Consider the following 25886-nt stretch of genomic DNA (forward strand, 5'->3'; position numbering starts at 1 on the left):
AATTAAGATTGTAGCAAATAATTTAGATGATAATGTAAATGAATAATTAAAAGTGAAACCATTCAAAAGTATTATGTTACAAGAGAGAAAATTAGTGAAAACCAAATTAATTTTAATTTTCAGCTATATTCTCTCTTGTAACATAACAATTTTAATGTTTTCAGTTTTAATAATTCATTTACATTATTATCTAAATTATGTACCAAATCATCATTATAAACAAAGTATTAAAGAAGTTATGCACAATTTAGCATCCGAAAACGCTTTTTCAGGCCACGGGTGTCTTACTGCCCCTTCAAAAATACTCAAAACTGAATTGTATAAAAATCTTATGTGATACAGGAAAAGTCAAATCATATTTGACATCAGCATAAAAAATACTTCTAAAATAACCATACAGTCTGGAAATATTGTTCCAAAAATTTTAAAAATGTCACATAGTGTTATTCACGATGATTTGATAAATAAACGAGAACAACATCACGGGCATCTTTTGCATAATACTACAAGATATATCATAGCTGGAGCCTTGAACAGCCTTAGGACTTGTATTTTACTGTTTCTTATCCAATATCCTTTTATTCAATAAATATAAAGATGTGTGTGCTGCTGTTCGAATAGCAAGAATGGTTACTTTTTTTGTCGTAGCTAATGATTTTCCTCTACAAAAAGGGCATTACCGCTGTGGCTTTGATCACTTCTAAGTGTTACGTTCGTGAAGAATGAACTTGACCATCTCCAAATTTGGAAGGGGCGGTCATAAACGTCAGCAAGAGTCATGCTTGGCTATTACAGAAGATGGAGACTGTCAGGTTGGCAGGAAACATCTGCATGGTGTTTGAGTTCCTCATGACGCGGGCGATTGCAGCCACCAAATAATTACGTTGATGTCATTTCTGGCACCAGCACACAAGAATTTAGTGCACTGGCGAATAACTTAGAATGAGACATGAATGTACTAAAAAATGGGCTTGTTGCCACAAGTGATTTCCACAAAACTGTGGTCCTTAACCTAAGACAGGATGAGGTTAACAGCCGAGACTCTTTTTCTCTAAGATTCTAGAAAAATTACCTCACGGTGATGTGAAACAAATTATTGTTAAAGTGAAAACTCTGTTGTCTGCTAGTCACGATATGACATCTGCTGGGTAAAATTTTTTTTAATTAGCTGAAGAAAATTGTGATTGTATCATGTGACATGCATAGGGGTGTGGACAGTTACCTACGTCAGGCGGATAGCCATACTCATTAATTTTTTTTGTTAAGATTCAAGAGCTGCTGGCGAGAAAATTGAACTTTACTGAGCTAAAGAAAATTTTTGTGTCAAAATACGAGGCTTTACATGCGCAAAGACGTGACTTTGATTCGTTGAAAAATGATTTGGTCACTGTACACGATGTGCAATCTGATGTGGTGGCCTATCTAAGGTAGGTTGATACCACGAACCACATATCGTTTACCTAGCTTTTACAACTCGTGGGCGACCTGCTGAACCTCATATGTAAGGAAATACCTTGAAGAATTCTCTACGTGAGGATAATGTAAAAATTTATTAAGACACTGGCCAATATTGATTGGGATATATAAAAAAATTATTTTTTTTAAAATGACTATTGACACTTGGGAACTTCACAAAGGCGAACGTAGAGTATTCCCTCGCAAAAAGGTAATCACTCATTGCCTTGGAGATCTTTTAGATTGATCTCTTTGAAATGCAGCCTTATTACAGTATGAATAAATGTTTCAGATATATTTTAACAGCTATAGATACATACTTGAAACATGCTTACACTGTTCCAGTCAAGAAGATATGAACCATATTTTAAATGCTTCTGGCACGTTCAAGCATGTGCAGTTCGACAGAGAAATGAAATTTTATAATAAACTGTTTCAGGCCTTAGTGAAAAAACACTGAATAAATCATTTCATGACTAACAATCAACTAAAACCCTCGACTGTTGAATGTTTTATTATAAATCTTAAATCTCTCTTGTTTACCGAGCTGTAGGCTCAGGGAAATTAAAAATGGATGAAACTTTTGCCAAAAAGTATGAAAATATAGAACGGCAGATTTCATGGGCTATTGGCACGAGTCCTGACCAGGTAAAAGATAATTCTCATCCTACAACAGTTTACAATGATGTGAAAAAAAACTCTTCCCAGGTGACTTAAGGCTCAGGTAAGCGACTATGTACAAATATTGAGATCCAAGATTTTTTTTCCCTTAAGGCTATACTGTGAATTGGTCTCATGTGATTTTTAAGGTGGCGAAAGTGCTTGGACCTACTACTTTTCAGATCTAGATGGTAATGAACTCAAAGGTGGTTTTTATTCAGAAAAATTTCAAGCGACAAAATATCCAGACATTCATTTGATTAATAAAATCCATGAGATTTCTGACACAACTTCAAGTCAGCTGGAGTGGATTTCCTGAACGATCAAATCTTGGGTAAACTGAAGTGATGTGGAAGAACAAACCAATGGTTTTGACGTGAACTCGCCTTAACTAACAGTTGTTTGGAACTGTAGGGGATGGCTGGCCGTGATGCCGCTGGGACGCGTCTCGAGGGCTGCGAGCTGGATGTGATTGTGATAGATATTGACAAACCCTAAGGATTGCTTTTGTTTTCGAGGGATGCATAGCCGGCAAGGGCGCGTCCAGCGGCACTCATTCTAACTCTGATTCTCGCCATGGCTGCACAGAACTTTGGTTTGGTTGAGGAGATGGAGTCCTTCATCACCACCAAGGTATGAACTTGTTTCGGAAACATCATCATGGCAGGAGTAAAATTACTATCCCGGTTCTGATGAAGTCCAGCAATATCAGGGGGTGGAGCTCCAGGAGGCCACCATTGAGCTGATTGCGGAGGACCCGGACCAGGCTGGCTTCGTACAGTTCCTGAACGATGTCATCCTAGTCATCCTCGAGAATCTGGCAAACTTCCAACAGCCAAGAAGAGGCTGTTTCTGATATGGACCGAAGGGGAAGGACGGAGGGGGGTTCCAAAGACGCGGAGAATTAAATATTTTATTTATTTCTTTTTTGTTAGGTTAGCTTTGGTTTAGGGAAGATTGCTTTTACATGGCTCGTGAAAACGGGGTAAAATTAGGTTAGGGGTTACCCAAACCAGTGTGAGATGCTTTTAGCAGTAAGAAATGATAGAAAGTATAGCACTAATTTCCTATTGTTAAAATAGTATCACTCTGCTCAGTTTCAAGTCTAAGTAAAATCTTACATGAATGACTGTTGTTATTTGTTACTTGTAGTAACAAGAGTAAGTGTAAGTGTTATGGGTCAATTTGCAAGTTACTTGTAACTGGTAAATTGTGTCAGAGACAAATTAATTTTCAATATCCCATTCTGCTGTGTACGCTACTTTTAGCTGGTAAATTTCCAGGTACAGTACACTCCCTATTTAAAGCGGTTGTCGGGGGACATAACTTTTACCCGCGTTGTTGCATAACCACGATGTTTCGATGTGACTAAGGTCAAAAGGCATAAAACACCGCCTGTGTTCTAATAGGTCGGCAAGCACGCACAGTATAGACAGCCCGCCTTATGTGCGGATTTTGCATCCGCAGTTTTCACTAAACGCGGGTGAAAAAATAATAAAAATAATAAATTTTAAAGATAAATATTAAATGTTGAATTTATTTTTCCGCGTGCCGCGCACATTTTGTCGCACGGCCTACGAGCGCGCCACACGCCGCCATACAAACGTGCGGCACACACGCTGCTGCCAGTCTCGTGGTGTCAGCCACAGTATCTGCTTCGTCTGAGTGTCCGTAACAAAGTAAGTGCAGTGTGTGCGGTTACACACGATTCTGTGGTCAAAGTCTTCTAAATAGAAAGGCCGTAGAGATACTTCAAACCGAATATGAATCGCAAAGTACTGAGTTTGATTGACAAAATAAAAATTCTAGATTTACTTACTGATAACGTGTCTTTGCAGAAGTAGGCCGCAGATACGGGAAGAACGATTCTAGCATTCGTACAATAAAAAAATAAAGAACCGTCTATCGTGGCAAGTGGTTAAACTTTATTATCCATGTTTACAGTAAATTATAAATGGTCACATGTGGGAAACAAAAATTGTGCCAAATTAATTTTAGCGCAATCAGTGGCGCCGTAGTAAAAAGTCTGTTAAACTTTGTATTTACTTATTCCACCAAACCCTGTGTCGAGTTGCTGAGTGTGTGTGTGGCTCGGATCGGCAAGTGGGCCGCTACACATAAACATTTCCGGGGCTTGTTTACTACCTCACGGCAAAAGTGGTACAGTATGGTTCACGTAAGTATTGGACCACTGGGAATTCCTCTGCAAAGATTAAAAATACGCTAGCTGATTTACTTTACTATTTAATGTTAAAACATTATACCAAAGTAAAAAGATGAACATGTATAATACAATGACTTACACAATAATATTACGTCTGTAGGTTCAAGTTGTAACAAAACATTTATATACAGATGTTCAGTAAAATAGCAATTAATACAGTACATACTGTACCATAAAAGATGTAAAAAAATAAAATAGGTCATAGTTAGTGTAAGTGCTCCACACTAAATGGGAAGATTCTGGAGTGGAATTTTAAACACTGGACTACCTGATTTTGCCTTGTACGCAGCGACGCTGCTCAGTCAAGTGATTCATGCTCTGCCTGTGTGCTGCCATTGAATATGTATACATATTCAATGGTGCTGCGTGAACACATTTCCTCCCCCACCGCCTCCCCCTCCCGTGTTTCTGCCTGCTCCAATCTCTAACTCTCTCTACGCCTTATCTTTCCCTCCCACCTTTTCCCTCTCCGACAGTATACTTCAACTACCCCGCTCAATTTACTGCTATACATAATACCACAGCCTCTCCTGCCAAGACAGCACAGAATGGGACAGGTCAGACATTAAATAAAAATAAAAAACTGCCCTCAAATTTACATTTACAGCGTGGAGCGTTTACACAATCACTAAAATATATGTATGCATTACATATGCTTATGTACCTATTCTTAAAATAATCGGACATTTTTGTTTGGCGTACTAATGCAGTGCGTTTCTGTTCTGCATAATGCTTTAAGTTTGCCAGGTGAAGCAACGGGACATGATTGGGCTCACTCTGTCTTTCTGTACCTTCTGGGATACCGCACTCACGTGATATGCTTGCTTTCGTCTCACCTTTTTTCACACGCTCAATGATTTTTAGTTTATCTGCTATAGAATAAGTTTTTCGTTTCTGTGACATCGTACCAAGCGCTAACAAGACTGACTGTAAAAACACGTCTTCAATAACGTACGGTCAACAATGACTTGTCTCCGCTTGTCAGCACACGTGACCACGAGAAGTGTGCAGATGGGAAATGAGCGAACTACATACTCAAGGTCACCAGACTTCCCCCCTTTCGGCTTACTCATCGCCCCTCTCATCACTAGCGCTTATATTCCACCCCTCCCGACTACCCGGGTGTCTTGGTCACATATTCTCGGCTCGCCTCTCCCCTCCCAGCTGCTGCGCCTCTCCCCTCCCAGCTGCTGCGCCTCTCCCCTCCCAGCATTTGCAGTCATCCAAGCCTATCCAACATCAATCCCCAGCCGAGTCACGTTGGTTGATGTCGCTGGACGGTGGGCTTTATCGGGTCCCCTGTCCGATGCTTAATTTGTGAGATAAAGCGACGTTAAGAACTAGTGTTTCAGAAAATAACTCTGGGCTGTATTGGACCATAGTTTGAAAACCCTACAAGATAGAGGAATAATGTATGGAGATATCTTGTTTAGAATTTCACTGCGGACATTTTCTACGCCTAGGCTTTTTTCTGCCCGATGCTTAGTTTGTGAGTTACGACGCAAAATTATCCTAATCGGCTGTCAACCATTTATTCCATTATTATTATTATTATTCATTTCTGATTGGGGGACATGGTTTGACCCGCGATATACCCGATTCCGCGATCAATCAGGGCACGATATACCGGGAGTTTACTGTACAAGTAAATTTAATAATTTGTTTTCAAAGCTCCGGGCTCTCTCTCGATACAGGCCCGAGGGAGTCATGCATCTGTTTTAAAATAAACCTGCCCTCCCACGAGGCTTGCTACTGGCGCGGTGCGACCGCGTCTCCACGCACAGAGGCTGGGATAGCCTCTCACAACACTATTTATATTATGCAGATAGCTTAAGTTCTGACCATAGCTGAAATTATGAATTTTTTAACACTCTATGATTATATAACTTCATGCAGTACTTTTTTATTTACCTAAAACAGAAATATGTTTAATAGTAAAAGAAATTATGACTTGACTTATTAATATATGTACTATAAACATATATTTTTAATAAGCGGAACACTGGAAAAGAATTAGCTATTACTAATTGCAAAAAAAAGGCTAAGCTGGCACTAAAACAAAAATGCCTATAAGCATTCTTATGAAGGTATCACTATAATGGAAATGCTTAAGCCTATGAGGATAGCTATTTTAGAGTGATAGCAAATTAAAACATTCAAGAGTATCTACCACTATGTCAATCCAAGGTTTTCTCTGTATTTAAACACAAACAAGAACTATAAAAAAAATATGGTGGCCTTTAGTATTTAAATTTAATAGCAGACAACATGGATGTCTGTAATTTAATATTAAATTTAAACTTGGCGCTCTTCTGGTGTTTGAATTCAGCGCCGTCAACTAGTAGTACAAAAAAATATGGCGTCTCAGAGTTTAAACATAGCGCTCCCTAGCAGACGACATGCTCATTGGCTTCTTTTGGGGATTATGAATTTTGTGCTTTCTGAATTTAAACTTAGCACCAGAAGTCATAAATGAAAGGTTTAAAAAAGGGAAAACCACTAAAGTGAACCCAAAGTCATTTTTTATGTGAAGAATGAAAATGCTGTGATACTTTTATCTGTGTCACACACTAAGAACTGCTTGGAGAGTCAGGCAAGGACAATCTAGGAAAAACCTTGTCTGTTGATCAAACTATTAAATAGATTTCCTTTCTTCACCAATAAAATTTTGCATTAACATTCTAAAATAACTAATGATAATCACAAACCATCATCACTAGGTAGCAGAATATTACTCAAACCCCAATGTAAGTTAATTTAGACTTGTAGCCATATACCTATTAAAAACACACTTTCTATGAATGTAGGCCTATTAAACTTCTCCATGGCAAATAAAAAAAAACACTTTTTTCCCTTGTTTTATGTCATACACACACATTAAATAGGTATCTGGAATTGTTAGCACAAGTTGACTGAATTAAGTATGCTTAGTTCAATAAAGCTTACATGTCAACAGAACCATCTTCCATGTACGATCTGACTGACTTCTGTATTCTATTATCAAGTGTCTCATCTTCATCTGCATTTCTTTTCAAACCTGTACTAAATATTTTTTTACTAACTGTAGAATTCAGTAAATCAAAATTCTCTTGAGTGCAATCACAAGATGTTTTACCTGAAAGCAAATGAGATAGAGTAATAAATGGAACCACACAATTTATGAACAACAACCAACAACAACAAGAATAATAATAATAAGCCTGCAGGGATGCAATTACAACCATGAAAACAAATATCATAGTAAACAACTTTACCCAGCTGTCTGCCTGTAGGTAGTGTAATGCAGTTCAGGTGTTGGGTAAAGTAGTAAATGGCACATACTGTAGAATTTCAAAACAATTTAAAACCTTTACCTCTTTTACACTTATATCATAGATTCTATTATTTGTTTCTCATCAAGCTACAGATAGTTATAATTCATTTATTTACTTTCCCAACACTTATTACGGGTAACCTACTTTCTCTTTTGTTCCACTTCAAGAAATGTATTGCATGGCATTAGTTTTTCAAGCACAACAATGAATTCTGTTACCTTTCTGACGTTTTAGCTATTGGATTCTCACACAAAAGGTTTGCTTTACTGCTTTACTCTCTGCCCAGTTTTTCCACTTTAGCATTTCAATTTTTTTCTCACAGTCTTCTGCCGAGGATCTTGAAAGGAGACAGCAGCCCTAAATATGGCGACTACAATATTAACTAAAACATCAGTAAAAACATCGCCTTTGACGTGTCTAGAACCCAAATGCAAAGAAAACTTAGACAAAGGCATGGAAAGCCTGCTATACTTATTAATTAAACTATCCATTCCAATGCATATGGTATTTTTAGTATCAACAGCAAACCACCCACTTTTCTTTAAATTTATACCATTTGAGTTTGTGTTAGAATTATATCAGTAAAATCACACCTCTCATCTATAGATTTTAACCTGTATAATTTACGAAATTGAATAAAATTATTTAGCTTAGCAGTTTAGTGATTCCCTGTTGGTACACTGCCCAAGTCTAGGCGAGTCAAAGATGGTCTGTGAGCTATAAATTGACAGCCCTTGCACTAAATCTCTTCACTATCAATACAAGGTCCTATTTGTCAACCGAGCAAAGTGAGATCTCCATAACAACTAGAGTGATTGGCTTTTTTATGTGACTGTGTACAACAATAACTTTAAACCGTTGATTGCATTTAGATAAAATTTGGTAGGAAGGCATGTACAGCTAATGGAATTTTTAAGTTCATGTATGAGCAAAAACAGTCGAGGGGTTTTTGATACGTACATAAAATAAATACACATGTAGCTTTTCGAAATCAAAGGCATATTTTGAGGTGTATTTGGAGAGAAAAATGTGTACCAAGGACTGAAGTAAAGTGATAATAGTGCCAGTTTTTAAGAAAGGAGACAGGAAAAGATGTAAGCACTATAAGGGGATCTCTTTGATGTGCCAATGTGCAAAGGTGCATGAAAAGATCTTGGAAAAGAAGATAAGGAAGGGCATGGTAGAAAAATGGTGTGAGGAGCACTATAGGTTTAGAGAGGGGAGGTCTACCATGATGGAGAGAGGATACAAATTTGGGAAAGATCTACTAATGTTATTCCTGGATGTGAAAAGACAATGTGTTTGGCAGGCTACGGAAGAAGCTGGGATTAAAGAAGAGTTAATAAGTAGAGTGAGGAGTATGTACAAGGGAAACAAAGCCGTGTGAGAACTGAAAGAGGGATGGCAAAGTAGTTTAAACAAGCCAACGGAGTGGGGCGGGGTGATGCATTGTCCCAACTGCTATTTATTATAGCGTTGGAGAGAATTATGAAGAGAGTAGAAGAAAAGATTGGAAAAGACATGATGAAGGCCATGTTATTTGCTAATGATTTAATGATGTGGGGAGAAAAAAATGTGAGATGCAAGCGCAAATAATGGCATGGAGTGCGGGAGAGAGGAAATGTGGTATGAGATTCAGCACTAAAAAGAGTAAAGTGATGGTCATGAACAAAAATGGAGTAAGGAGATGCATTGAATTGGATGGTGTTAAGTTGAAACAGGTAGAAACCTTCAAGTATCTAGGAAGTGTGTTGGAAGGAGGGGGCAAAAACAAGGCAAAAATTGTAAGGTGAGGACAACAACGAGGAATAAAGGTGTGTGAGATATTTGGTATGGAATCAGGAGGTTCCATCAAAATGCAAAAAAGTGTTGTACAATACCTACTTTGTGCCCATAGTCATTTATGGAGCAGAGACTTGGACTGTAGATAAGAAAGATGCTGGGAAGATTAGAGCAATAAGAATGAATTTTGAGGAATATTTTGGCAGTGACAATGCATGACAATATCAGGAATGAGTTCATTGAAAAAGCAAAAATGAGATGGTATGGCCATGTCCAGAGAATGGGAAAAGAGAGGATGCTTAGGAATATGGTGGAGTTGAAGTACACAGGAAGAAGTCTCCAAGGAGGACCACGGAGGTGGGAAAAGCTGATAGTTAAAGGAGTGCAGGAGAGAGGATAAGACTGGAGTACAGTGAACATTGACGTATGGTGGAATGACAGAGGAAGAAGGAGGCATTTTACTTTGCTGACCTGGCCGCATGCTGTAAGCAGTTGAAAATGATAACGATGATCTACATTTCTTATTGTTTGGTTGTTGGGTTGTCAATTACATTGCAAATATTAGTTACTTGCTGATTTAACAGTGTTTTGTCACAGTAGTTCTACATGCAAAAAACTCACACAGCTATCGGCCGCTACTCAAATGAAAAAAAAAAAATTGTGTACATGGAGTCCGTGCGTTACAGAAGTGAAACTTCTTAAGTATTAGGTATAGATACAGATAAATTATTAGTAATTTTGTATTGAACAAGCGATAGTAATTGAGAAAAGTAAAGATGCGGATATCATATCAAATAAAAAATACTCAATCATTTAAAACATTGTAGGTCAAAAAAATTGTACTATTCTGATTTTTTTGGGATATGTTAGGATAGATACGAATAGTGTAAAACCAATTTTGCAGCTAACTGCATGGTGCTTGAAAAACCTCTAAATTTTCGGCCATTTTTCAGTTTTTGGCTTATAACTTCTAAAAGGTGCATCTATGGAAAAATTTACCCTGTACACTTAAAGTACCTATAAAATCACAGCTCTGGAGGTTCAATAGATCTTGAGATACAGCACTTCGAAAATTGGCAATTTTCCGCAACGGAGGGGTGGGTATGTAATATTGGCTTACCTTTAAGCACTTAGCGAGACAGTTGTGTTCTTTTGGAAGGCCCAGGTTTGTCAGGCGGCTCTTCTTGGGGCTCCAAAGACTCCTCTGTTGCCGGATTAGATCTACTACTAGATACTACTGGTAAAGGGTCGTCAAAGTCGTCGTCTTCATCCAACTCAGCCATGGCTTAGGGAGGAGTATTCAGGCAGGTCTTCCCCTGACAAACTTTGCAGAGAGCAGAGCATTTCAGCCTTGCTCTCTGGCAGGAGCAGCTCCCTCCTATGCACCCTTCTGGCACTTGCATTACGGGAACTTCAGCACGATTAGCAGTGCTGGTTCCTTGGTTGAGGTCACCGGTGTCAGCCCCTGCTGGCTCCTTGTACACCCCCAGTTGGTGAGCTCTTTTTCTAACCCCAACCACTTCTGCACCTGGTGGTGGATTCTGTAGGAATGTTGCGCAGCAGCCTCTTGTGTTGGGGCAGACGAGCAAGGTGGACTTTGGCATTGGCAGCAGATCCAAAAATATCCCATAATGAAGGGCGTGGAGAGAGTAGTCATCTCCATCACCATACAGTGCCATGATACATTTGTTATCAGCAGAGGCTATCTCCTCATAAGTGGTGTCATAGTTGAGAAACGTGGTAACCACATCCAGAAAGTCTGGCTGTTTTGAAAGGACGCTAAACATTGGTGGTGTTACAACCAGTGAAAGCATGAAGGAACAACTCTATTCTAGGAAGAAATGTGTTGAAGAGAACTGCTCACAACCTGTTCCACCCCTGCCACTTTTCTGGAAGGAAACATTTTGTATGCTGGAGCCCATTTCATTAAGAAGCACCAAGAGGTCGATATCCTCTCCTGCAATTATGATGTGCTCATACTCCTCGCAATGAGGCAATCAGCATTCTCTGGGGCTTTCTCTGTTTCAATTAGATGAAGTTTATCGAGCGCTGCTTGTTTTTTTGGTTTGGACAATAACTTTTCTCGGGGCACTTTGATCAATACTGATTCTTCAAAAATAATGTCTTTACATGCTGAGGCTGCATAATGATGTAGCAGCCCCTCTTCTAGGTAGCCATTGAATACCACTGACACATTTTTCCCAAAATGGATGAACGTGTAGGTAATGTAAGCAGCTACAAATTCCCTCACTGAGCTGTTCCGTTGCCAAATAACCTTGCGAAGCAAATACCCTCCGTCCATTACAACAAACGTACTTTCTCCAACAGCAACTTTTTCTGAGAGGGGTGTGAAGGCAGAGCAGAACAATGATTTTGTTCCTTTTCTCATTCCCTCTTTGGAGAATAGAGGGATATGGGACCAACTCGTATGTAAAGTGGTGTTTTAGGTAGGCTTCAGACTTTTTCGTTACACACAGCCATTGGAATATTGTGAGTGGGTCTATAGCAACCTGCTTGTTGTGCACCTTGACAGTGGCTGCTGTCAAGGTTCGTACTTTGTCTTTCCTTTTAGATGCAACATTTTCAAACGACTTTCCAGTTATTTCTTTGACTCCATGACTGCCCTCACACAAAAAAAAAAGGCCCTTCATTCATTTATTAGCCTCGGCGGAAGAGCAAAAACCGGTTTACAGCCATAGGTGGTAGGTACCTACCCAAAAGAAGAGGCCTACGTTATTTCACAACTATGACTCATAAATATGTAGGTGTGATACATTTACAAATGTAATGTCATTTTTATAACATTAAATATATATAACTGTGGAATATTAATAACAATTTACATTGGGAGATCCATTTCTTGAAAAATCCTATTTCCTTAAATGTTTGTTTTTTCCCTGATAACAAGGGAACTATTGGTCTTACAGGGTTCCGATTATGCTTAAATTAAAGATAAATAACTACTCTGCAATTTTTTTTCCATAACTTTCCTTATAGGATGAGTATTTTAGCTGATATTCTGCTCGAAAGACTGCTAAAACTAAAATTTCTAACTTTTTGGGAAAAATGCTAATTTTTTAAAGTGCTGTATCTCGGAATCTATTAAAACTTATGAAGCTATGGTTAAGCTCAAATTGTAGTAAATATTTATTGTCTTATTTAAAAGTGTACTGGATGATATTTTTTGTAGGATGCACCTTTTAGAAGTTATAAGGAAAAAACTTAAAAAGAGGCTGACAAATTTTTCGAGCACCACGCAGTTAGCACATGTCTTTCGAAGTTGCAAACTTGGTTTTACACTATTGGTATCTATCCTAATAACGTCCCAAAAAAGTCAGAACAGAGCAATTTTTTTGTGACTTAACACGATTTTTGTGGCTACAGTGACTGGACTATTTTTCCGTGTCCTGTACTCTCACAAATGTTCACTGGCACTTTTTGGCACCTCTTTTGGTGGTTATTCCCACGTTGCCTTCGATAATACTAACGTCGACCGGGACTACGCTCTCCCCAAGCCTCATTTGTCTCGCCCCACTTAATGCCCCTTCTCCTCCCACCACTACCCTCTATTCGAAATACCACCAACATGCCTGTATGTGTATTTGTCCGCATCGCAAGTGGTGCGAGTAGAACCTGTGCCTCACCCCTTTAAAGACATAATAACGTAGTTATTGTTTCTTTTATTATTGTATTTTATCTTGTCCCAAGAGTAATTATTTTCAGGTAATGAGAAGGATGGAGCAGTGCCTATGCGGCCTATCCCAAAACTACCCTACCCAGGCCACTCATATCTGAACCTAACTCTAAATAAATAAATAATTATTTTTAACACATAATGTAAATTAATATGTAATGTTTTAAGGGTTCTGTTATGTTAACTTGTCCCTGCATGCATTCATCTGTTAACATCCACCAAATAGTAAGTCAACTTAAACCTTTATGTACTTCCTCGAGGCTCCCCCCGAGCACCGGACTGCATAACATAATAATTTAAGCTCTAGCTAGCATTTAACCACACAATGACGATCTGCAACTTTTGGGGCGAGGCGACGCGGTGACCGGGTCAGCCTGTAAACTAGATAAGTCACCGTTAGTCTTTTTAGCTGCTTTCTATGTAAAAACTGGGTGCATTAGTTTTTATATAAGTGTGTGCATGAATAAAATGCTCTGAATCAGAATCGCTAGTATTTCTCTTAAGACCACGGGTCCTCTTGGAGCAGGGACTGAGGCGTGTCAGACGCATGGAGAACCCACTGATGACCATCTCTTTATTAACTCATAGCATTCCTGCCACTTAGAGCAGGCCGGTAGGCTAGAATCCACGCCGGCTTAGGGGAAATAGAGCCCAGTTCTCACCTGGACCATGTCAATACCCAGGGACATGTCACAAGCCAGGTCCACGTGCCCCAACCACGTGGTGGCTACCCCAAGCACTTGATTAAGCATACATACGCAAAACGACTAGGTACCGTAAATTTCTCCAGACAATAATACCTCTTATCTGCTTCTGCCTTTTTATTATTTTTTTGGCATGATGTTAAATCACACTCTCCAGCTGAATAAAAAGAAGAAAAAAATACTCCAATTGAACATAAATTACACTTATAAAGTCTATCCCACTTAAGTCAAAAAGTCCTTTTGATATTTAAAATCACAGTGTTCACATACCAAAAATTAATTACCTTATAAAGTTAACCTCTCAAGTCTATAAGCCTTTTTTACCTTTTCAATCCCACTATTCACATAAAAATGAATGATACTTATAATCAATAAGCTTGAATCAATAACTCTTTTCCACATGAATAAATAAATTGTAGATACTTTAAACGAAATAAAATAAATATGGTAGTATCAATTGTTAGCCGTTACGAAAACAGAGTAGACAAACACAAGCAGTATTACAACAAGAATTCTTTAGTATCACTACTGAGCCATTTTTACTTCTCCCCTGCTGTCTCCCTTTCCAGCCATTACAACTAGCATATAGCATGCTATGCAAAGTACATAATTCCCCCCCCCCCCTCTTTTACCCGCTTCTGGAACAAACTGGAGTGGTTGTGATGTGTCGCGTCATCCCGGGCCGACTCGATGCTCGAAGCATCCAGAACATTGTCATTCAGGCTACTCCATGCAGTGGCCTGCGGAATTCCCGGGCCGTAAGGGAATAGGTAACAGCGCAGAGGAAGAAAGGCATTGTGGCAAGAGGAGAGGGGTGGTGCCGATGCCAGGCTGCAGTAATCCCCAAAGGAACGCACACATGACGACAGTGGCTGTGCGAGGCCGCCACGCACTTGACGTGCTTCGCACCCCTGCCTCCCACATTCGTAACAGTATGCATATGTGTATTTATATTAGTTCATTGATGTGGCTTGGACTATGAACTTTACGTGAGATCAGCACCTCTACTGACAATCCAGATAGCTCAGTAAAGACTCGAGCACTGCGGGGAGGCATGTCAGGTAGTGGAGGAAAGTTGGATCAGCTGGTGGATGGCAAGTGACTTGCTGGCGTACGAGGGACTGGTGGTCAAGGCATTGCGTAGACAGACTTTGCGATGGCCTCGGATATGGTGTACCATTTTGATGGCTGTGTGCAAGCTAGTGTATGCTAATGTGAGCTTGTGTTCCTTGGTGTGCAAATGACCAGGAGGCAATCTTATGTACCTAGGCGTGTAGATACGAGCTGGAAGCCGCCAACATAGGAAATGATTCCTGTGATGGACTTGAGTACAAAGGTGTTATTCTCCCTTCACTAAAGTTAAGTCCAACTTCCAACTTGTTATAGCAAAATGTTCCCATTTCTGCGAAAAACGGGTTTATAAGTTTACGTAATTTTGATAAGTTTTTCAAGATCACTAACAGACAAGCATAACAATCAAGTTAGAATGGAACTAGGGCAGTTTACAGACAGTTACGTCTGACCAAGTTCTAAAGGTCATATTCTTTAAAAATATCTTTACGTTCATAATTAATGGCCATAATTTACTGACATTAAAGTCCCGGTCTTTTTGAAAACAGTCTCAGTGTAGCCATTCCTAAGGCAAAGCACAGGATCAAGTTGCAAATGGTATCACGTAAACGATAGGGCGGCAACAACAATCAGGCCCAATGTCTCATTGAAATTAGTATTAGCTAAGCTAAGTTCCTCACCTATAAACGTGAATTTCTAAAATCCTGCTGGAATTTCAAAATGCTGATTTAGTGTTAAATTGAGGATCGTCCTTAGTGTTGAAAAAACCCTTTTTGTTTTTTATTATTTTATTTATGGAAAAGCTACTACTCTAACTTACCATGATTTTAAATATTTTTTATATCAATAATTATCACTTTCAGTGGTTGGAAAATAATATTCATGCACATAATCATGCAATTGTAGTTAGCTCTGTCATGCCAATCATTGATTTGTAATGAATAGTATACAGAATTAGTATCAGAAGTACAAATGATATTAAGCCATTAGATATTTAATAGTTACACATGAACTTAAATCTTGAATACTGTGAAACTCAATATGTATATTGACTTGGTTCATTCTTGCATCAGACCATTCAATTTATATTGGTTTTTAATAGTGTAGCCGAAACTGTTTTCAACCAGAGATTTTTGATGCCGCCCTACTATTTTCTTGATACTGCTGCAACTTTGTCCTGTGGTAAACCAGAGATCCTTAGGAAGATAGAGTAGCCAATTTTGTCTTCGAAAATACAAAGACTTTAATGTCAGTATGTAACAGCCAGGGCAATACTGACTTTTCTATCATGATTTTTTTTTCCATTTCAAATAAATGTTTTTTTTATATTATTCAATTCTTCAATTCACTTGAAATGGAAAAAAAAAGTCAGCTCAGAAAACAGTTTTAGCCCCAGCCATAAAACACTAACATTGAAATCCCTATCTTCTAGAAAACAGTGTCGCTATATTCCTATATTCTTTCAGAGGGGGCTTTTATGTAAAGTAAAAATAAAAATCCGAAAATAACTTTTTTGAACACTAGCGACATTCCTATTTTTAACTCTGAAAATGTTTCTATATTCCTGCTTGCTTCTGAGAAATCACTGTTAAGGGGGCGGTTCAGAGATTAAATATCGCTACTCTTCTAAATCGTGATAATTTTGGTAAAATCTGAATAAAACCTTCGAAATCAACGACCCGACTACTCCGCCCGGTCAGTATAAGTAGCTGGGAACAACGGTCATTCGAGTCAGGCTCTTCAAACGGGGAGGATGTATTTCTCCTCTCTCCTGGCCGGCTCTAGACACGCGAAGACGGTTGGCCGCCCCCCTCCCCGAACAATGTGTGGGTTTTACCCCGCGCATGCGCAGGACAGGGCTGAGAGTCGCAGTGTTGCCAGTTCTACTCCACCCGACCAGGGCCACGACCCTCCGCGACTGATCGAGGTTGACAATCCGCCGCGCCGGTGAGCGAAGTTTGACAGCCCGTCGGGAAATACCTTCGCGCGCACTTTAGACATCAACACATTTACGTGCTGTACATATTATTCAATGTTAACTATAGTTCAAGATAAAATCATAATACACATTTCAAATATATTTTTATTATTATAATTTTTACTAACATTTCAAACATATATCGATGGCTTAGAATGAAAACCTTGTATCTCATACCGAACATACAAGGTTTTCTCTCTACAATGTGGAGTGCTACTGATATACGTGGTTTCTTTTTTCCCGATAGAAAGCAGTAGGATGCACATTTTATTTCTTTCAGCCAAACATTTTGTGAGATACGAGGTTTTCCAGCTAAAAATATAAAAAACGTATTGTTGTCCAAAAATTGAGATACGAGGTTTCCATTCTAAGCCATCGATATGTATCTTGAATTGAGACGTTAAAAACATGCTCTATCAACATATCATAATTTAAAATTTTCTTACCGTTAACTTAATTTGGGAAGGCCTGAAGTTATGAGACGTAATTTATACTTAATACTTAAAAAGTAACATAAATAGGAATCATAATGACAAAACAAATTTATAAATAATGATTAGCACAAGTGTAAAATAAAATCTTCACTGATTAATTTAGATCAATTATTGCAACAGTAAATTGTCTAATTAGTGGTGTTACTATTAAAAATCACCGCACACCTTATAGATAAAGACCGGAACAATTCGCAGTTTGATTCCGCGATAAGCTTGAATTTTTATATTACCTTAATTTAAAAAAAAATTCTGTATCAAAGGGTTTAAAATAACAGTATATTTATATTGCATTAGTAATCAAACGACTTTGATTACAAAGATACCTAGTTTCATTTATTTGTAACATTAATTTGCAAGTTATAACTGCAGTTACATCAATATATGTTGCATTCTGTTTAACGAATATCATATATGAGTTTCTATTATTCTCTATCGTATTTCTAACGTACTAGATAATCTTTTTGTTGTAAATTACAAACGAAAAAATGGCAAATTTTCTAAGCATATTTCTAAGCATCAAGATATTTAAAAATATTAAGTTTTCACGACGAACAGAATAAAAGTGTATTCATATTAACTTCATATGTTTTGAAAGATTCGTAGCGAAGATTTCTTGGACTTTCTTGCATCCATTTCCTCTTTTGCCTTTGAAATATACTCTGGCTCTCTCGCTTGTTTTCCTCTAATTACTTGTGATTCAACAATTTCGGGAAGTAAACACTCTTTAAAGAATCGCGTGAGTTTGGGCAGCATTTCAGTTTTCCAAAAATCTTCATTTCGCTTAACTTTTTCAACAAACAAATCTTGTTTGGTATCAGTCATGACAATTAAATAACATAAATCTTTTTTGTTATACAGTAAGTCCTCTATTTACGTTGTACCGATTTACGTCGTTTCGGATTAACGTTGCTAATGTTCGAGTACTCATGTTTCAATTTAAGTTGTCGCCGATTCACAATAACGTCGTTTACAATGACCGTAAATATTTATTTTAACCAAAACACAGTATATAATTCGTTTATAATTCTTTGTTTCCTTCGGTAGTTAATTTATGCTATGTAGCGTAAGCTACACGTTCACCGCCTTATCTTATCATACATCATCAGGGACGCTTCCTGCTCTTACGTACAGTATGTACTATATATCTGTTTTTATATTTCAATCAAAAAAAGGTAATAAAGCAGCTGGTTAAATAACCATTCTATAAAGCTGGGAAGTACTAATTGGACTTGTTCCCACGCTGTCGGTTGTCATTTGCTGATAAAATTGCCCGTTGTCACGTCTGTATGCCAGCGCTTCCGGCCAACCTTGGGCCGTGGCCGGCCGGTGGCATGAAACATGGCTCATTTTGCGTTGTTTCTATTTACGTCGCGGTTTTCAGGAACGTAACCCCCGACGTAAACCGAGGACTTACTGTATTTAAAATTCCCTGGATCTGATAGATCTGTTGCTCGTATTTTTTTTATTTATTTCTAGATTTTATATTTAAACTACAAATCTTTATACTTCTGGTATTTTGTTTATTTTTCCTCTAAATGTAAATGTTATTGCCATAAGCCTAGAAAATTAGTAATAATGCACCAAACATAGTACACTTTAAAAATATCAAAAACATATTACAATTATGTATGTTTAAATATGTAATCTGTGAAACATGTACCAACCATAAAAACTATTTACAATTTACAACAAAAAAAAAACAATCAAAATGTGCATGATTACAAAACTAATATCCTGTATCTTTCACTGACTAGTTAATGACAACTCATAGAATAACAGAAATAAAGAAATAAATTACAAATGTTTAAAATCATACATTTCAGATAAGATAGGCTACTTGCAATAATGATAAAAATACATTTAATTTACTCCAATCATAGTATGATTGTGTGCAATTAGTTGTAATAACAAAGAAGAGAATATAAGTACTGTCAAATAAACTCTGCAGATGTAATGAACTGAAATTATTTAATTGTGCATGCCATATGTGCAATAAAGCTGCCAAAATTATTTACCTTATTAAATTGAATAGAATTTTTTTTAATACAATTTATTTATGTTTCGAGACTAGGTAGGTAGTTAAATATCATAAACATTCCAAAAATAATATTTTGTAGCTGTGTTTGAAAACAACATAAAAATTGCACACTAAGAATGGTTTAGAACATGGTTTGCCTGTCTGATTTGCTTATCTAGTTCGACGACGTTAAAATTAACAAGCAATATACAAATAAGTAACATCTTAATTTCCAGTTTATTGTTGTACCGGCACTTTAATACCAAACTAAAATTATCTTCCTGTTGGAAGCCATTTTGTGGTGCGAGATTTGCGTGCGAGTTCCGTGCTGCCGACGAGACCTTATGAACAATTTAAAAATTATGTGTTTTCGTCTGAAAGAATTGTCATTAATATACAACTATAAACATATTAATTTTTTCTTGAAAACTGCAACAAAAGTCATGCAAAACTTCTAGCCGTTTTCACTCCAATTTCATATTATAAAAGGGTTTTCTTCTTAACTTTTCATTTACATTTGTAATATGTAGGCCATTTAATTTTTTATTTCTTATTATAATGGTTTAATACATAAAGGACTCTATTATATGTTTAATTTAAACTTTCATTAAATATTTAGTAATTTAAACTATGAGCTACATACAGCTTGACCGCACGCACTCTTCTTCAAAAGAAACAGTGGCAGGATAGGCATCCACTGTGAAGGGACATCCTACTGGGCTGCACTCGAGTGTTGTCGAATCAGCCATGCCAGAGCTAACTGTACCAAACAGGGTGACTGGCCTGTACATTTTTGCTGCATTTCGAGGCCAGACGTGTATTAAATTTAAAACTACTCTCCAAGAAAACAAACAAATAATAATAATTATTTAATAAATTTGTATATTAGTGTATCAATGTAAAAAATACAAAAATTAGAGGAGATCCCAATAAAACTCTGCCCACAAACATGAAATTTGACTACGTGTCCGGGGCGTAGGTTTTTCCGATGATGCTACAGTGTTTTGCCATTGCCTTCCATGGTATTATGGTGAAAGGGAGATTACAAACACTTAGTCCTGATCCCAGGGAGAAGATATTAAAGATCCCCTCGCCGGCCTAAAATCTAACTTGAGCCTCTTGGTGCTAGCCTTTTTATAAATTTGTAGCACAACATTTTCCTGTTTGAAAATTAATTTTCTCAAAAATGTTTCAAAATCTTGTGATACACCAGTAGACACACTTTCTGACTAATATCATTCAATATTTTTTTATTTGGCCGTACTTTGAATGTTGTAGAAATTGGTATACTATAGGTACTTAGGTAATATCCAACCACAAATAATGCCTAATATTTTTAACTCGGTCATTCAGGAATTTTTGTCTTGGATAAAAAAAAATTCTAAGCATCAAGCATTTTCCTGAAACTTATTTTTATCTTTAATATACCTACTAAACACAAATTGTCAAGACGATGAGAGCCATGAAAAATTAACAGGTTCCAGGACCGATGGCATTTAATGTATACTAATCAATCTTAATCAAGCAATTTTTTTAACTATTCATTGGTTACTTGTTAACACACTTGAAGTAGGTATACGATTGTTTCTACATTCTCTTGCTAGTTTTATTATTAACTCGGATTTTTCCAGGCATTCCCAGATAAAATCAATATTAGTTATATTGTATTTACATAAAGAAAGATATTAGAGATATTTTTCGTATTTTTAGTGAAAACGTTAAGTTTATTTATTTACTTGTCAATCACTGATGCTTCGGGGTAGGCCTGCTGTCTGTATTGTTTTGATATAAACGACGCTACGTGCACTTGTGTTACTCTTGTTACTGAGGTTTACGACACTAGAAAAAAATTATGTGTCACTGATTTACTTCAAGACGAATTGCATACTATTATATAATTGTGCGTCTGCGTTGCTGTCAATGGATTATTTGCATACTCAAGACTCTTAAGTAAATAATAATATAACTAAAAAATGTGGGTTCAATCACATGTTCACTGGATTAGGACAAAGATAATGTGGCACTACTGAAGTGACATCACCGTCTGTTACTGACCTCGCAAATATTTATACTCTAATTATCACTATAGTTTAAATGGTATACAACCGAGCCCAAATATAAAAAATTTCTCAAAAACAGCTAAGAAACAATGAGGTTTATAGAGTTTATACTGCAGCAAGATAAAAAAAAATACGCAGTTCGCGAATGTCTAGTAAAGCAACAAGAACATATCCCGGCAGAACATTGTGATAATTAAGGATTACAAGGATGGGTTTACATGACATCAAAATCATTATTTGTCCCCCCCAACTTTATGAACACAGCTACGCCAATGTACATCTCTAGAGTATATAAAAAAAATATTTGAATTTTTAGTTTTACTTTACATAAAAGCCCCTCTGTAAGAATATTACTTTCAAAGGATCCCTGTATAACCACCATGGCATTTTGCAGCTAGTATAAAGAAAACTGTGGAACGGTGACGACAGAATCGGAGTTATCTATCACTGAAAAATCTTGACTGCACTTTTAAAGTACAACACAACACTATGTTTACATTACAGGTAATATTTTCTGGTGCTTATACCGAAAGGCCACATGCGACGCACGTTTGTGACGTCATCAATAGTTTTATAAAATCGCATTATTAAGTACTCCCAATGTCTTGTAATTTTCGATAACCCATTCTGTGCCTTAAGCAACTTAAACTTTAAGCTTAATACGAGACAAACCCATTAAGTACCTCCTCCTCCAAATCCTAACACGCTTAACGCTTCTTTTTCAAACTCAGTCGACATTGAGGCTTATAACTTTGTGTGCCTTGCCTACCGCTTTCAAAACAACACCAAACACGCCGCACACTCAACCATTAACCTTATATTCTGTAAACATAAAACAAAAAAATTACATAGATAAAAGGAAATTATGTTGACAACGATAACATTAGCTACATTTAGCACTCTAAGCGGGAAGTAAGCACAACACGATCAAATTGTCTATGGTTTTTAGTTTGTAAAGATCATGGTCAACTCACAACTTCCTATCCTTTCCATTTGGCGTGTCATGTCAGATCAGTAAAGTTCGCAGCAGCATGCGAACTAATGGTGCTAAAAGTAGTTAAACCCATCATTATCATTGTGTTAAATGAGAGGTATTTTTAAAATATGATATAAAATATAATAATAAAATTAAACAATACTGGTGAAATTATTTTTTTTTTCCACTGATTACTATTTTTTTGTTCGTTTGGGTGATTGGTAAATGCCAAATCTATACTAATGTCTTCAAATAAATTGGCATTAATTATTCAGTTGAAGAAGTGAGTGAGAATGCCTTGCTCGTTTAGGCCCATTCTACAATGGCACATGAACGGGGATAGATAGTGTAACCAGAGAAGGATTTCCCGCAACATTTCACTATCGCACGGAAACGATCAAATAATCACCTATGAGATTGTATTACAAGGTAAGTACCTAAATGTTAATTTTAAAATATATTATGTTTTAAGACTATAGCATGGGCAGAATTTACATTTATAATAAACATAAATCTCAAACTAGGTACAAAAAAACACTAGATATGCTTGTACGTGAAACAAATTTTAACATGTTGACATCCACAGGGCTCTTAGCCCCTTCCCGGTCCCCGATTAATGTCTGAATAATGGATTATTACGAATTGCCCTGCTAATCCAGCAATACGGTAGGGGTTCTGGCCTACTGTGGCCAGGACCGGAAACTGAGGAAAAGAGGTTCGAACGGACTGGTGAGAGTCAAAAGTCAGGTTGAAAATGAGGAAAAGTTCGCTAATTGTTCGCACACTGATTTATTCTGCGGCTGGTCCGCCTTTGCCCTGACCGCAACTGTCCTGCAGTAATGGAACGCACGCTTCTCGTCGCACCGTGCAAAGATAACCCACCGAAAACTCTCGACTGTAGACGTAGGTAGACGAATGCGTTAGACTGTCGAAACTACAAGCCGAAACGTAAGTCCGCACGTGACCGCGGACGCCAGAACTCGAGGAGCTCGGAGACGCAGGTCCGCACTTCTCGGCAGCCAGGCGGCGACTGACTCCTCTCTCGCCTCGCGCGCGTCTTGCGCAGCGCGAGGGGAGAGTTTTGGAGGGGGGGGGGGGGGGAAGTCGGTGCGAATAGACTGTATGTTAGCCGCGAGCCAGGTGCGGCCTCTACATAGCTACACATAAACCCTAATAAACATAACACTATTAATAAAGCAATATCTACAAATATACAATAATTGTCCATCTTTGAGCAGTCTTTAACATAGACAATTATGGTGCACGCGGGTGTGTCCCTAATATGAAACACTGCACCGCACTGCACTGGGCTGGAGGGACAGGGTGTGCCCCCTCAGGTACCCGGCGATGGGTTTAAACGGCCTCTAAGCCTAGGAGGGCACAACGACTGTCGTCATATGCCCCCCCCCCCCTCTTCCCAAGGCCGTTCTTGCCACCGACGTCGGCTCAGACCGGCCGACGCAATCGAGTCCGTCCATTGGGTCGGTCCGGCATGCTCCCGTCGTTCATCAGAGGTCGGGCGAACTGCGGTATCAGCTGCATGATGCTGCAGTGCAGTCCACCTGTGTCTGTCCGTCGTATGTTGCAGTACTTGTATCGCCCCACCCATTCATAATCCTGGAGGTGGCGAGGGGCTGTCCTGTGGCGTGTGGACCGGCGCACCTCAGGCCTGTCCCCCACGTCCGTCACCGTCGTCATCCCCTCTGAGAACATGTCCAGGACCACGGGCTGCGCCCGGCCCACGTCACTCTCCCCTCTGAAGAGCTCCGTCACCCCGTAGGTCGTCACGTCGTTCCTAGTCGCCGGCGCGCTCCCCATCCGACGTTCCCACGGGCATGTCGCCGGCGGCGTCTCACAGCGTGGTCGAAAAATCACCATCGGGTTGCTTAGGTCTGCCAGGTCTCCTAGGATGGTGTCGTCGGCGGAGACGTCCTCAGTGGTAACGTCTGCCTCGTGCTGACCGTCATCGTCGTCGGGGAGAACCACGTCCATGAGGCGCTCCAGCTCGTCCAGGCTAGCACCCCGTGGTCTCCCTGTCAGATGAGTCAGAATTCGTCGCTCTCTCCTGTCACTTTAACGTGGCTGCCTTTCACCACTTGGTTTCCCCCCCGGGGTCGTCTGTTCCTGTCCGGCCTGATCAGGCTCCTCCACAAGGTCATACATACGCACGGTACTCTGAAGGACATCGTCGTCAGTCGAGTCCATCAGTCGAAAGTCGTCCCTGTGTACCTTCGTCATGAGCCTGTCAGCGCGATGGACGAGGTACGTTGCGCTACCCAGTCGAGCGACCACCTCCTGCGGGCCCACCCACTTGGGGGCCAGGCCTACGCAAAAACCCCTGTCGCCTGATGACAGGTGGTGGCACCGAATGTATACCCTCTCTCCTGGCTCAAGCAGTCCAGGAGGCTGGGTCGTCTGCGGCGTTCATCGTGCCAGGAACAGCTACTAGTGCCGCCGGGCATCGTCACATAGTTCGTCCACGGTCGTTGTGTCAGTGTCGGCGAGTGTGTTTGCCTCCCCGGGCAGGACGAGATTGTGTCCCTGTACCAGTTCGGTGGGAGAGTGGCCTGTGAGCACGTTCGTCCGGCAGCGCAGGCAGTACAGCAGCATCGGCAGGTGCAGGTCTCACTTGGTGTGGTCCTCTTCCATCCGGATGCGGAGCTGAGTATTGATGTCCTGGTTCCGCCTCTCGGTCGGATTAACGCGCGAGTGGTATGTGGGCGTGGTGTTATACTCCAACCCCCAACCTGCACAGAACATTCGCCAGTGTCTCCCCGTAAACTGCACCCCGTTGTCCATCAGGAGGACCGCGGGGTACCCGTATCGCGGGAAGAACTCGCGCTCAAGCAGAGCAATTACGGTGCCAGCATTTACGTTTGGCACAGCGAAAGCCTCCGCCCAACGGGTGAAGACGTCCGTGACTACCACGATAAAACACCGGCCGCGGGGCGTGCCGGCCGCGGGGCGTGCGAGGATAGGGCCCCATGATTACCACTGCCACCATGTGGAAGGGATTCCAATGCCGTCGCAGGACCTGTTTCTTCTCGCCGTCGGGTCTCCAGGACTTACATTCCTGGCAACGCTGGCAGGCTCTGACGTAATGTCGCACCTCTGCCGCGTCACCTGGCCAGTGAAAAGTCCACCGGATCTCCCGAAGCATCTGCTCTGTTCCGTGGTGTCCAGCCAGGGGGTGGTTTTGCAATTATTCCAGCACCAAATGCCTGGCCCTTGGCGGCACATGGGTCCGCCCCCTGCTCGACCTGTGCGGCCCCCTGGTCTGGAGCACCCTATCAAGGTTCAGGTGGCCCGATACTGCCTTCTCCCCGCACTCGGTCAGCCAGGATCAGGAGACTGGGTCCCGGAGCTGATTCGCACGCACCCGCGAAAGCAGGTCGGCTAGTGTCTCCGGTGTTGTGTCTGGTTCAGGGACAGTGGGGCCGGGCAGCACAAACAACTC

The 25886-nt window shown here is 39.6% G+C and overlaps 1 protein-coding gene across 1 annotated transcript in view; it reads right to left on the reverse strand.

The window, feature by feature from the left end:
* The window catches only part of LOC134535549 (tetratricopeptide repeat protein 27), a 186446-nt gene extending 164085 nt beyond the window's left edge, over positions 1-22361 (reverse strand). The window contains exons 1-2 of the mRNA XM_063374719.1: positions 22137-22361; positions 7286-7454 (exon numbers count right to left, since the gene is read on the reverse strand). Coding sequence (XP_063230789.1) covers positions 7286-7454; positions 22137-22191 — 224 coding nt within the window. The 5' untranslated portion in view covers positions 22192-22361. The remainder of the gene's footprint in view (positions 1-7285; positions 7455-22136) is intronic.
* Between the last annotated feature and the right edge of the window lie 3525 nt (positions 22362-25886).

This window comes from Bacillus rossius, chromosome 8 (assembly GCF_032445375.1).
Source record: "Bacillus rossius redtenbacheri isolate Brsri chromosome 8, Brsri_v3, whole genome shotgun sequence".
Lineage (NCBI taxonomy): Eukaryota > Metazoa > Arthropoda > Insecta > Phasmatodea > Bacillidae > Bacillus > Bacillus rossius.